Source organism: Oncorhynchus nerka, linkage group LG22 (assembly GCF_034236695.1).
Source record: "Oncorhynchus nerka isolate Pitt River linkage group LG22, Oner_Uvic_2.0, whole genome shotgun sequence".
Taxonomy (NCBI): domain Eukaryota; kingdom Metazoa; phylum Chordata; class Actinopteri; order Salmoniformes; family Salmonidae; genus Oncorhynchus; species Oncorhynchus nerka.
The window spans coordinates 1369991-1383308 of NC_088417.1; the positions used below are offsets into that span (position 1 = coordinate 1369991).

General features: G+C 49.2%; 1 protein-coding gene across 1 annotated transcript; it reads left to right on the top strand.

The window, feature by feature from the left end:
- Positions 1–2290: 2290 nt before the first annotated feature.
- LOC135563863 (uncharacterized) lies at positions 2291–4945 on the top strand. The gene is made up of 2 exons (XM_065007707.1): positions 2291–3318; positions 3541–4945. Exons 1-2 carry the CDS (start codon positions 2291–2293, stop codon positions 4943–4945), a joined length of 2433 nt encoding a protein of 810 aa, XP_064863779.1.
- Positions 4946–13318: the final 8373 nt, after the last annotated feature.

Genomic DNA, 13318 nt, shown 5'->3' on the forward strand with positions numbered 1-13318 from the left:
CTGTCATAGCAACACTTGAATAACATGACTTTTCTTTCATATTCAGTCCCCTAGAAACGCCACACTAGATACAGAGTCCCCAATGAAACCCTTTTCCCAATATAATACTTTGGATCACAGCCTTACGTCTTCTCTACGGAGCCAGTGCACTGTATAGGAAACGGTACTATATAGGGAATAGGTTGCCGTTTCCGACTAACATTCTGGGACTGTAGTAGAGTTAACATAGGCCTTATTCCCCAGCCAGCTGACGACACAGCTATGCTTGGCCAGTAGAGGCCTCCAATGCCTTGTACAACTTCTTCTACAGAGTCCCTTGATACATGTTGTAGACACGCATGGACAGAGCCTAAACAGACGTTTACAAGGCAGCGTTGTATATCACCAACCGCTTCCACATGGGGTTTGGTTTTAGGAACACTAATGTCATTTCAGGCTCACAACACGTCTCATATTACCTGACCACCTCTCCATTTCCATCTTATGTAAACCCTACCGCTAGTACGGAGGAAAATGTGTTGTATATTTAGTGGCAGTGGGTAACGGATTCTATTACAGTTGAGAAAGACATCAGGACAGAGGAAAGAAAGAGAGGAAGACAGAGGAAAGAGAGGATAATAGAGGAGTGAGGAGAGAAAGAGAAGAGGAGAGGGGAGAGAAAGAGATAAGGATAAAGGGGAGAGGAGAGAAAGAGAGGAGGGGATAGAAGAGGAAGAGAGGAGGACAGAGGAAAGAGGAGAGAAAGAGATGAGGACAGAGGGGAGAGAAAGATATGAGGACAGAGGGGAGAGGAGAGAAAGAGAGGAGGGGATAGAAGAGGAAGAGAGGAGGATATGGGGAGGAAAAGGGCTCTACTCTACGAATGGAGGTATAACACTGCTCTTTGACCAAGGCATTTTCTCTTTCCTCTCCCCTCTTTTTTTTCTCCAATCTATCCTTCTCTCTTTTCTCCTCTCTCTCCTCCCCTCTTTCTCTCTCTTCTCCCCTCTCTGTCCTCACCTTTCTCTCGCCTCTCCCCTCTCTGTCCTCCCCTCTTTCTCTCTCCTCTCCCCTCTCTGTCCTCATCTCCCCTCTCTCCTCTGTCCTCCCTTCATTCTCTTCCCTCTGTCCTCCAATCTCTTCTCCCCTCCCCTCTCCTCTTCCCTCCCCTCGCCGCTCTCCTCTTCCCTCTCCTCTTCCCTCTGTCCTCCCCTCTCCTCTTCCCTCCCCTCTCCTTTTCCCTCCCCTCTCCCCTCTGTCCTCCCCTCTCCTCTTCCCTCCCCTCTCCTTTCCCCCCCTCTCCCCTCTGTCACCCCCTCTCCTCTTCCCTCCAATCTCCCCTCTGTCACCCCCTCTCCTCTTCCCCTCCCCTCTCATTTTCCCTCCCCTCTCCCCTCTGTCCTCCCCTCTCCTTTTCCCTCTCCTCTCCCCTCTGTCACCCCCTCTCCTCTTCCCTCCCCTCTCCTTTTCCCTCCCCTCTCCCCTCTGTCCTCCCCTCTCCTCTTCCCTCCCCTCTCCCCTCTGTCCTCCCCTCTCCTCTCCTCTTCCCTCCCCTCTCCTTTTCCCTCCCCTCTCCCCTCTGTCCTCCCCTCTCCTCTTCCCTCCCCTCTCCCCTCTGTCCTCCCCTCTCCTCTTCCCTCCCCTCTCCTTTTCCCTCCCCTCTCCCCTCTCCCCTCCCCTCTCCCCTCTCCTCTCCCCTCTCCTCTCTTCTCCCCTCTCCTCTTCTGTCCCCCTCCCCTCCCCCTCTCCCCTCTCCTGTCCCCTCTCCTTTCCCTCCCCTCTCCCCTCTGTCACCCCCTCTCCCCTCTCCCCTCTCCTCTCCCCTCTCCCCTCTCCTCTCTTCTCCCCTCTCCCCTCTGTCCTCCCCTCTCCTCTTCCTTCCCCTCTCCCCTCTCCCCTCCCCCCCCTCTCCCCTCTCTCCTCCCCTCTCCTCTTCCCTCCCCTCTCCTCTCTCCTCCCCTCTCCTCTTCCCCCTCTCCCCTCTGTCACCCCCTCTCCTCTTCCCTCCCCTCTCCCCTCTGTCCTCCCCTCTCCCCTCTCCCCTCTCCTCTCCTCTCCCCTCTCCTCTCTTCTCCCCTCTCCCCTCTGTCCTCCCCTCTCCTCTCTCATCCCCTCTCCTCTTCCCTCCCCCTGCCCTATTCTTCCCCTTCCTTGTGTTGAATAAACCTCCTTGACCGTCTGGGCTCTTTAATGAACCCTGTCGACTTCATGCAACACAAAGTGTCACTGTGTGTCACCAAGTTCTTTCTTCCCAAGAATCACTGTGATTTCTATATATGTTGTCATGGGGACGGGGTGACTCGTGGGGAAAATGGAGGAGCAACCTCTGGCTCTAACTGCCTCTCTGCCTCCAAGGCCCGGCAGAGGGAACCTCCCAGGCCAGGAAGAGGGAGCCTCCCAGGCCAGGAAGAGGGAGCCTCCCAGGCCAGGAAGAGGGAGCCTCCCAGGCCAGGAAGAGGGAGTCTCCCAGGCCAGGAAGAGGGAGCCTCCCAGGCCAGGCAGAGGGAGCCTCCCAGGCCAGACAGAGGGAGCCTCCCAGGCAGGCAGAGGGAGCCTCCCAGGCCAGACAGAGGGACCCTCCCAGGCCAGGAAGAGGGAGCCTCCCAGGCAGGCAGAGGGAACCTCCCAGGCCAGGAAGAGGGAGCCTCCCAGGCAGGCAGAGGGAACCTCCCAGGCCAGGAAGAGGGAGCCTCCCAGGCAGGCAGAGGGAACCTCCCAGGCAGGCAGAGGGAACCTCCCAGGCCAGGCAGAGGGAACCTCCCAGGCCAGGAAGAGGGAGCCTCCCAGGCAGGCAGAGGGAACCTCCCAGGCCAGGAAGAGGGAACCTCCCAGGCAGGCAGAGGGAGCCTCCCAGGCAGGCAGAGGGAACCTCCCAGGCCAGACAGAGGGAACCTCCCAGGCCAGACAGAGGGAACCTCCCAGGCCAGACAAAGGGAACCTCCCAGGCCAGACAAAGGGAACCTCCCAGGCCAGACAGAGGGACCCTCCCAGGCCAGACAGAGGGACCCTCCCAGGCCAGGCAGAGGGAACCTCCCAGGCCAGGCAGAGGGACCCTCCCAGGCCAGACAGAGGGACCCTCCCAGGCCAGACAGAGGGAACCTCCCAGGCCAGACAGAGGGAACCTCCCAGGCCAGACAGAGGGACCCTCCCAGGCCAGGCAGAGGGAACCTCCCAGGCCAGACAGAGGGAACCTCCCAGGCCAGACAGAGGGACCCTCCCAGGCCAGGCAGAGGGAACCTCCCAGGCCAGACAGAGGGAACCTCCCAGGCCAGACAGAGGGAACATCCCAGGCCAGGAAGAGGGAACCTCCCAGGCAGGCAGAGGGAACCTCCCAGGCAGGTAGAGGGAACCTCCCAGGCCAGGCAGAGGGAACCTCCCAGGCCAGGAAGAGGGAGCCTCCCAGGCAGGCAGAGGGAACCTCCCAGGCCAGGAAGAGGGAACCTCCCAGGCAGGCAGAGGGAGCCTCCCAGGCAGGCAGAGGGAACCTCCCAGGCCAGACAGAGGGAACCTCCCAGGCCAGACAGAGGGAACCTCCCAGGCCAGACAAAGGGAACCTCCCAGGCCAGACAAAGGGAACCTCCCAGGCCAGACAGAGGGACCCTCCCAGGCCAGACAGAGGGACCCTCCCAGGCCAGGCAGAGGGAACCTCCCAGGCCAGGCAGAGGGACCCTCCCAGGCCAGACAGAGGGACCCTCCCAGGCCAGACAGAGGGAACCTCCCAGGCCAGACAGAGGGAACCTCCCAGGCCAGACAGAGGGACCCTCCCAGGCCAGGCAGAGGGAACCTCCCAGGCCAGACAGAGGGAACCTCCCAGGCCAGACAGAGGGACCCTCCCAGGCCAGGCAGAGGGAACCTCCCAGGCCAGACAGAGGGAACCTCCCAGGCCAGACAGAGGGAACCTCCCAGGCCAGGAAGAGGGAACCTCCCAGGCAGGCAGAGGGAACCTCCCAGGCAGGTAGAGGGAACCTCCCAGGCAGGCAGAGGGAACCTCCCAGGCCAGACAGAGGGAACCTCCCAGGCAGGCAGAGGGAACCTCCCAGGCCAGACAGAGGGACCCTCCCAGGCAGGCAGAGGGAACCTCCCAGGCCAGGAAGAGGGAACCTCCCAGGCAGGCAGAGGGAACCTCCCAGGCCAGGCAGAGGGAACCTCCCAGGCCAGGAAGAGGGAATCTCCCAGGCAGGCAGAGGGAACCTCCCAGGCCAGGAAGAGGGAACCTCCCAGGCAGGCAAAGGGAACCTCCCAGGCCAGACAGAGGGAATCTCCCAGGCCAGACAGAGGGAGCCTCCCAGGCCAGACAGAGGGAGCCTCCCAGGCCAGGAAGAGGGAGCCTCCCAGGCCAGACAGAGGGAACCTCCCAGGCAGGCAGAGGGAGCCTCCCAGGCCAGACAGAGGGAACCTCCCAGGCCAGACAGAGGGACCCTCCCAGGCAGGCAGAGGGAACCTCCCAGGCCAGGCAGAGGGAACCTCCCAGGCCAGGAAGAGGGAATCTCCCAGGCAGGCAGAGGGAACCTCCCAGGCCAGGAAGAGGGAACCTCCCAGGCAGGCAAAGGGAACCTCCCAGGCCAGACAGAGGGAACCTCCCAGGCCAGACAGAGGGAATCTCCCAGGCCAGGTAGAGGGAACCTCCCAGGTCAGGAAGAGGGAACCTCTCAGGCCAGACAGAGGGACCCTCCCAGGTCAGGAAGAGGGAACCTCCCAGGCCAGACAGAGGGAACCTCCCAGGCCAGACAGAGGGAATCTCCCAGGCCAGGTAGAGGGAACCTCCCATGTCAGGAAGAGGGAACCTCCCAGGCCAGGAAGAGGGAACCTCCCAGGCCAGGAAGAGGGAACCTCCCAGGCCAGACAGAGGGAATCTCCCAGGCCAGACAGAGGGAACCTCCCAGGCCAGACAGAGGGAATCTCCCAGGCCAGACAGAGGGAACCTCCCAGGCCAGACAGAGGGAACCTCCCAGGCAGGCAGAGGTAACCTCCCAGGCCAGACAGAGGGAACCTCCCTGGCCAGACAGAGGGAACCTCCCAGGCCAGACAGAGGGAACCTCCCAGGCCAGACAGAGGGAACCTCCCAGGCCAGACAGAGGGAACCTCCCAGGCCAGGAAGAGGGAACCTCCCAGGCCAGACAGAGGGAACCTCCCAGGCAGGCAGAGGTAACCTCCCAGGCCAGACAGAGGGAACCTCCCAGGCCAGACAGAGGGAACCTCCCAGGCCAGACAGAGGGAATCTCCCAGGCCAGACAGAGGGAACCTCCCAGGCCAGACAGAGGGAACCTCCCAGGCCAGACAGAGGGAACCTCCCAGGCCAGGAAGAGGGAACCTCCCAGGCCAGACAGAGGGAACCTCCCAGGCCAGACATACAATGTAGTAATTTGTGTCTTTACGTTAGTCTGGTGATTCTCAACTATTCTTCTCCAAATGGAGTAACGAGGTCATCGTCATATCACCAGTCAAGTACAGTGTTGGGGAAATTATTTTAGGGGCTCCATCTAGCTAGACAAAAGCCTTCTGTGAAAACAACTACTATTGATAACGACACACAGATAATACCCCTATACCACAACAAGGACAGTGCTGCAGTCCAACAGTCCTGCATTACAATATATTGGAAGCTGACAACCCTTCATACAGAGAGATGTTTTACTGACAACCCTTCATACAGAGAGATGTTTTACTGACAACCCTTCATACAGAGAGATGTTTTACTGACAACCCTTCAGACAGAGAGATGTTTTACTGACAACCCTTCAGACAGAGAGATGTTTTACTGACAACCCTTCAGACAGAGAGATGTTTTACTGACAACCCTTCAGACAGAGAGATGTTTTACTGACAACCCTTCATACAGAGAGATGTTTTACTGACAACCCTTCATACAGAGAGATGTTTTACTGACAACCCTTCAGACAGAGAGATGTTTTACTGACAACCCTTCATACAGAGAGATGTTTTACTGACATCCCTTCATACAGAGAGATGTTTTACTGACAACCCTTCATACAGAGAGATGTTTTACTGACAACCCTTCATACAGAGAGATGTTTTACTGACAACCCTTCAGACAGAGAGATGTTTTACTGACAACCCTTCATACAGAGAGATGTTTTACTGACAACCTTTCAGACAGAGAGATGTTTTACTGACAACCCTTCATACAGAGAGATGTTTTACTGACAACCCTTCAGACAGAGAGATGTTTTACTGACAACCCTTCATACAGAGAGATGTTTTACTGACAACCCTTCATACAGAGAGATGTTTTACTGACAACCCTTCATACAGAGAGATGTTTTACTGACAACCCTTCAGACAGAGAGATGTTTTACTGACAACCCTTCAGACAGAGAGATGTTTTACTGACAACCCTTCATACAGAGAGATGTTATACTGACAACCCTTCATACAGAGAGATGTTTTACTGACAACCCTTCATACAGAGAGATGTTTTACTGACAACCCTTCAGACAGAGAGATGTTTTACTGACAACCCTTCAGACAGAGAGATGTTTTACTGACAACCCTTCAGACAGAGAGATGTTTTACTGACAACCCTTCATACAGAGAGATGTTTTACTGACAACCCTTCATACAGAGAGATGTTTTACTGACAACCCTTCATACAGAGAGATGTTTTACTGACAACCCTTCATACAGAGAGATGTTTTACTGACAACCCTTCAGACAGAGAGATGTTTTACTGACAACCCTTCATACAGAGAGATGTTTTACTGACAACCCTTCATACAGAGAGATGTTTTACTGACAACCCTTCATACAGAGAGATGTTTTACTGACAACCCTTCATACAGAGAGATGTTTTACTGACAACCCTTCAGACAGAGAGATGTTTTACTGACAACCCTTCATACAGAGAGATGTTTTACTGACAACCCTTCAGACAGAGAGATGTTTTACTGACAACCCTTCATACAGAGAGATGTTATACTGACAACCCTTCATACAGAGAGATGTTTTACTGACAACCCTTCATACAGAGAGATGTTTTACTGACAACCCTTCAGACAGAGAGATGTTTTACTGACAACCCTTCATACAGAGAGATGTTTTACTGACAACACTTCATACAGAGAGATGTTTTACTGACAACCCTTCATACAGAGAGAGGTTTTCCTGATGGTCCCTCACTGGTAGAGGAGCTAGATTAACCCCTGAGCTGCCATACGAGGGGGGAGGACGGACGAAGCAGCAAGACGAGGGGTGATGATGATGAACATGTATACAGTAATATCATTATTCAAATCCAGTGCTGTAATTTCTCTTTACATTTAGTCAGGTGATTCTCAACTATTCTTCTCCAAATGGAGTAACGAGGTCATTGTCTCCTCTCTCCTCCTCACTACTGGTTCATGTAGTTAAGAAAAAGTAGGTTTCTGTCAAATTTGGTCCGACTAACAACAATTGATGAATAATTTTAATTACCCTGTTCTCTAATTCCTGCAATGGTCACCAATACCAAAAACACATGCAAGGAGGTGCTAAGCTGTTTTGGATAAAAGCTTCTGCTAAATTGCATATGTTATAATTTTTCCTCATTAACTCTGACGTTTTCGTCTTTTGAGCTTCTAGTCATGAAATCTATGCAGCCTACTCAATCACTTTTTATAGCTACTGTTTACAGGCCTCCTGGGCCATATACAGCGTTCCTCATTGAGTTCCCTGATTTCCTATCGGACCTTGTAGTCATAGCAGATAATATTCTAATCTTTGGTGACTTTAATATTCACATGGAAAAGTCCACAGACCCACTCCAAAAGGCTTTCGGAGCCATCATCGACTCAGTGGGTTTTGTCCAACATGTCTCTGGACCCACTCACTGTCACAGTCATACGCTGGACCTAGTTTTGTCCCATGGAATAAATGTTGTGGATCTTAATGTTTTTCCTCATAATCCTGGACTATCGGACCACCATTTTATTACGTTTGTAATGGCAACAAATAATCTGCTCAGACCCCAACCAAGGAACATCAAAAGTCGTGCTATAAATTCACAGACAACACAAAGATTCCTTGATGTCCTTCCAGATTCCCTCTGTCTACCCAAGGACGCCAGAGGACAAAAATCAGTTAACCACCTAACTGAGGAACTCAATTTAACCTTGCGCAATACCCTAGATGCAGTTTCACCCCTAAAAACTAAAAACATTTCTCATAAGAAACTAGCTCCCTGGTACACAGAAAATACCCGAGCTCTGAAGCAAGCTTCCAGAAAATTGGAACGGAAATGGCGCCACACCAAACTGGAAGTCTTCCGACTAGCTTGGAAGGACGGTACCGTGCAGTATCGAAGAGCCCTTACTGCTGCTCGATCATCCTATTTTTCTAACTTAATTGAGGAAAATAAGAACAATCCGAAATTCCTTTTTGATACTGTCGCAAAGCTAACTAAAAAGCAGCATTCCCCAAGAGAGGATGACTTTCACTTTAGCAGTGATAAATTCATGAACTTCTTTGAGGAAAAGATAATGATTATTAGAAAGCAAATTACGGACTCCTCTTTAAATCTGCGTATTCCTCCAAAGTTGTCCTGAGTCTGCACAACTCTGCCAGGACCTAGGATCAAGAGAGACGCTCAAGTGTTTTAGTACTATATCTCTTGATACAATGATGAAAATAATCATGGCCTCTTAACCTTCAAGCTGCATACTGGACCCTATTCCAACTAAACTACTGAAAGAGCTGCTTCCTGTGCTTGGCCCTCCTATGTTGAGCATAATAAACGGCTCTCTATCCACAAAACTCACTAAAAGTGGCAGTAATAAAGCCTCTCTTGAAAAAGCCAAACCTTGACCCAGAAAATATAAAAAACTATCGGCCTATATCGAATCTTCCATTCCTCTCAAAAATGTTAGAAAAGGCTGTTGCGCAGCAACTCACTGCCTTCCTGAAGACAAACAATGTATACGAAATGCTTCAGTCTGGTTTTAGACCCCATCATAGCATTGAGACGGCACTTGTGAAGGTGGTAAATTACATTTTAATGGCATCGGACCGAGGCTCTGCATCTGTCCTCGTGCTCCTAGACCTTAGTGCTGCTTTTGATATCATCGATCACCACATTCTTTTGGAGAGATTGGAAACCCAAATTGGTCTACATGGACAAGTTCTGGTCTGGTTTAGATCTTATCTGTCGGAAAGATATCAGTTTGTCTCTGTGAATGGTTTGTCCTCTGACAAATCAACTGTAAATTTCGGTGTTCCTCAAGGTTCCGTTTTAGGACCACTATTGTTTTCACTATATATTTCACCTCTTGGGGATGTTATTCGAAAACATAATGTTAACTTTCACTGCTATGCGGATGACACGCAGCTGTACATTTCAATGAAACATGGTGAAGCCCCAAAATTGCCCTCGCTAGAAGCATGTGTTTCAGACATAAGGAAGTGGATGGCTGCAAACTTTCTACTTTTAAACTCGGACAAAACAGAGATGCTTGTTCTAGGTCCCAAGAAACAAAGAGATCTTTAGGCTGGGTTTCTGTACAGCACTTTGAGATATCAGCTGATGTACGAAGTATAAATACATTTGTTTTGATTTGACTTCATCTGTCATAGTGGTTGAATCTTTATTAATTTAACCATTGATGGACAGGATATGTGATGTACTCTCTCTGTGTATAAGAAGCCACAATACAGTGGGGAGAACAAGTATTTGATACACTGCCGATATTGCAGGTTTTCCTACTTACAAAGCATGTAGAGGTCTGTAATTGTTATCATAGGTACACTTCAACTGTGAGAGATGGAATCTAAAACAAAAATCCAGAAAATCACATCGTATGATTTTTAAGTAATTAATTTTTTATTTTATTTCATGACATAAGTGTCTGACCACCTACCAACCAGTAAGAATACAGGTAACAAGTTCAAACAGGTACAATTAATACAGGTAATGAGTGGAGAACAGGAGGGCTTCTTAAAGAAAAACTAACAGGTCTGTGAGAGCTGGAATTCTTACTGGTTGGTAGGTGATCAGACACTTATGTTGTGCAATAAAATACAAATTAATTACTTAAAAATCACACGTGATTTTCTGGATTTTTGTTGTAGATTCCGTCCCTCACAGTTGAAGTGTATCTATGATAAAAAATGACAGACCTCTACATGCTTTGTAAGTAGGAAAACCTGCAAAATCGGCAGTGTATCAAACACTTGTTCTCCCCACTTTATCTGTTCTTCTCAAACAAACCATCATGTGGACGCGATGTATTTAAACTGTAACACCACACACATAGACCTGTCTGGAAATATCTATATTCCTTTATGTACAAAGGTGTGTTTGGTGTAGTTTCCTCTGGTCGTGTGGAGAAGGTATTTTATTCTAATAAAGCCAGTCTCGGGAGAAGACTTGGATTGCTGGTTCTCTAAACAACTTAAAGATTCCATGGGAGAAGAGGATCCACACACTGAAACATGGTCTATGTCCCAAATGGCTGGGCTCTGGTCCAAAGTACTGTACTAAATAGGAATAGGATGCATCCATGCACTCCAACTCTATTGTTATATCTCTCTGTTTGGCTAGGAGAGAACTGTCTTCTGTTTGGCTAGGAGAGAACTGTCTTCTGTTTGGCTAGGAGAGAGAACTGTCTTCTGTTTGGCTAAGAGAAAACTGTCTTCTGTTTGGCTTGGAGAGAGAACTGTCTTCTGTTTGGCTAGGAGAGAACTGTCTTCTGTTTGGCTAAGAGAGAACTGTCTTCTGTTTGGCTAAGAGAAAACTGTCTTCTGTTTGGCTAGGAGAGAACTGTCTTCTGTTTGGCTAGGAGAGAACTGTCTTCTGTTTGGCAATGAGAGAGAACTGTCTTCTGTTTGGTTAAGAGAGAACTGTCTTATGTTTGGCTTGGAGAGAACTGTCTTCTGTTTGGCTAAGAGAGAGAACTGTCTTCTGTTTGGTTAAGAGAGAACTGTCTTTTGTTTGGCTAGGAGAGAACTGTCTTCTTTTTGGCTAGGAGAGAACTGTCTTCTGTTTGGCTAGGAGAGAAATGTCTTCTGTTTGGCTAGGAGAGAAGTGTCTTCTGTTTTGCTAAGAGAGAGAACTGTCTTCTGTTTGGCTAGGAGAGAGAACTGTTTTCTGTTTGGCTAAGAGAGAACTGTCCTCTGTTTGGCTAAGAGAGAGAACTGTCCTCTGTTTGGCTAAGAGAGAGAACTGTTTTCCGTTTGGCTAGGAGAGAACTGTCTTCTGTTTGGCTAAGAGAGAGAACTGTCTTATGTTTGGCTAGGAGAGAACGGTCTTCTGTTTGGCAATGAGAGAGAACTGTCTTCTGTTTAGCAATGAGAGAGAACTGTCTTCTGTTTGGCTAGGAGAGAGAGAACTGTCTTATGTTTGGCTTGGAGAGAACTGTCTTCTGTTTGGCTAAGAGAGAACTGTCTTCTGTTTGGTTAAGAGAGAACTGTCTTCTGTTTGGCTAGGAGAGAACTGTCTTCTGTTTGGCTTGGAGAGAAATGTCTTCTGTTTGGCTTGGAGAGAAATGTCTTCTGTTTGGCTAGGAGAGAACTGTCTTCTGTTTGGCAATGAGAGAGAACTGTCTTCTGTTTGGTTAAGAGAGAACTGTCTTATGTTTGGCTTGGATAGAACTGTCTTCTGTTTGGCTAAGAGAGAGAACTGTCTTCTGTTTGGTTAAGAGAGAACTGTCTTTTGTTTGGCTAGGAGAGAACTGTCTTCTTTTTGGCTAGGAGAGAACTGTCTTCTGTTTGGCTAGGAGAGAAATGTCTTCTGTTTGGCTAGGAGAGAAGTGTCTTCTGTTTTGCTAAGAGAGAGAACTGTCTTCTGTTTGGCTAGGAGAGAGAACTGTTTTCTGTTTGGCTAAGAGAGAACTGTCCTCTGTTTGGCTAAGAGAGAGAACTGTCCTCTGTTTGGCTAAGAGAGAGAACTGTTTTCCGTTTGGCTAGGAGAGAACTGTCTTCTGTTTGGCTAAGAGAGAGAACTGTCTTATGTTTGGCTAGGAGAGAACGGTCTTCTGTTTGGCAATGAGAGAGAACTGTCTTCTGTTTAGCAATGAGAGAGAACTGTCTTCTGTTTGGCTAGGAGAGAGAGAACTGTCTTATGTTTGGCTTGGAGAGAACTGTCTTCTGTTTGGCTAAGAGAGAACTGTCTTCTGTTTGGTTAAGAGAGAACTGTCTTCTGTTTGGCTAGGAGAGAACTGTCTTCTGTTTGGCTTGGAGAGAAATGTCTTCTGTTTGGCTTGGAGAGAAATGTCTTCTGTTTGGCTTGGAGAGAAATGTCTTCTGTTTGGCTTGGAGAGAAATGTCTTCTGTTTGGCTAGGAGAGAAGTGTCTTCTGTTTTGCTAAGAGAGAGAACTCTCTTCTGTTTGGATAGGAGAGAGGAATGTCTTCGAAACAGATGTATAGCTTTTCAGTATCACCCTTAAGGCAACATCCCAGCGAGAAGTGGGGATACGTTTCTTTGTGCATCTTCTCATTGCTATTTTTACACAGAGAAAGAGCTTTCCCTGTCTGTTCAGAGATCTCCAGATGTTTAATGTGTTATAGTGTCTTTTGGAGATAGACTGTGGATGTTTCTCAAAACGCACGCAAATGGCAGCCGGGAAGAGTTTGAGCATAAGTCCAAATGGCAGCCGGGAAGGGTTTGAGCATGAGTCTAAATCATTGGGTTTGAGCATGAGTCTAAATCATTGGGTTTGAGCATGAGTCTAAATGGCAGCCCGGAAGGGTTTGAGCATGAGTCTAAATCATTGGGTTTGAGCATGAGTCTAAATCATTGGGTTTGAGCATGAGTCTAAATCATTGGGTTTGATCATGAGTCTAAATCATTGGGTTTGAGCATGAGTCTAAATCATTGGGTTTGAGCATGAGTCCAAATGGCAGCCGGGAAGGGTTTGAGCATGAGTCCACGTCAAAGAGTTTGAGTCCAAACCAAAGTATGGATGGCACTTCTCTAATCTGTACTGCTTTTGTACATATTTTGAAGCATCGATGCAACTATGTAAAGAAATATGATGCAACCATATCACACACTCCAGTCCAAAACCAGAACAAAGCAAGAACCAATCCAGAACCAAACCGGAACCAATCCAGAACAAAGCCAGAACCAAACCAGAACCAAACTACAACCAAACCAGAACCAATCCAGAACCAATCCATAGCCAATCCATAGCCAAACAGGAACCAATCCATAACCAATCCATAACCAAACCAGAACCAATCCAGACCCAATCCATAACCAATCCATAACCAATCCAGTATCAAGCCAGAATCAATCCATAACCAAACCAGAACCAATCCAGAACCAAACCACATAGAGCAGAGGAACAGCAGCAGAACAAGAAAGAAGGACCACAGATTTTTGCTGACTTCACTTGAGGTGACAATTTG

Bases quoted from the DNA above. Each gene is read 5' to 3' on its own strand.
- LOC135563863 (XM_065007707.1), top strand. From the start codon at position 2,291: ATGGAGGAGCAACCTCTGGCTCTAACTGCCTCTCTGCCTCCAAGGCCC. The intron at 3,319-3,540 runs GTAGAGGGAACC...GGAACCTCCCAG, and splicing joins AGAGGGAACCTCCCAGGCAG to GCCAGACAAAGGGAACCTCC.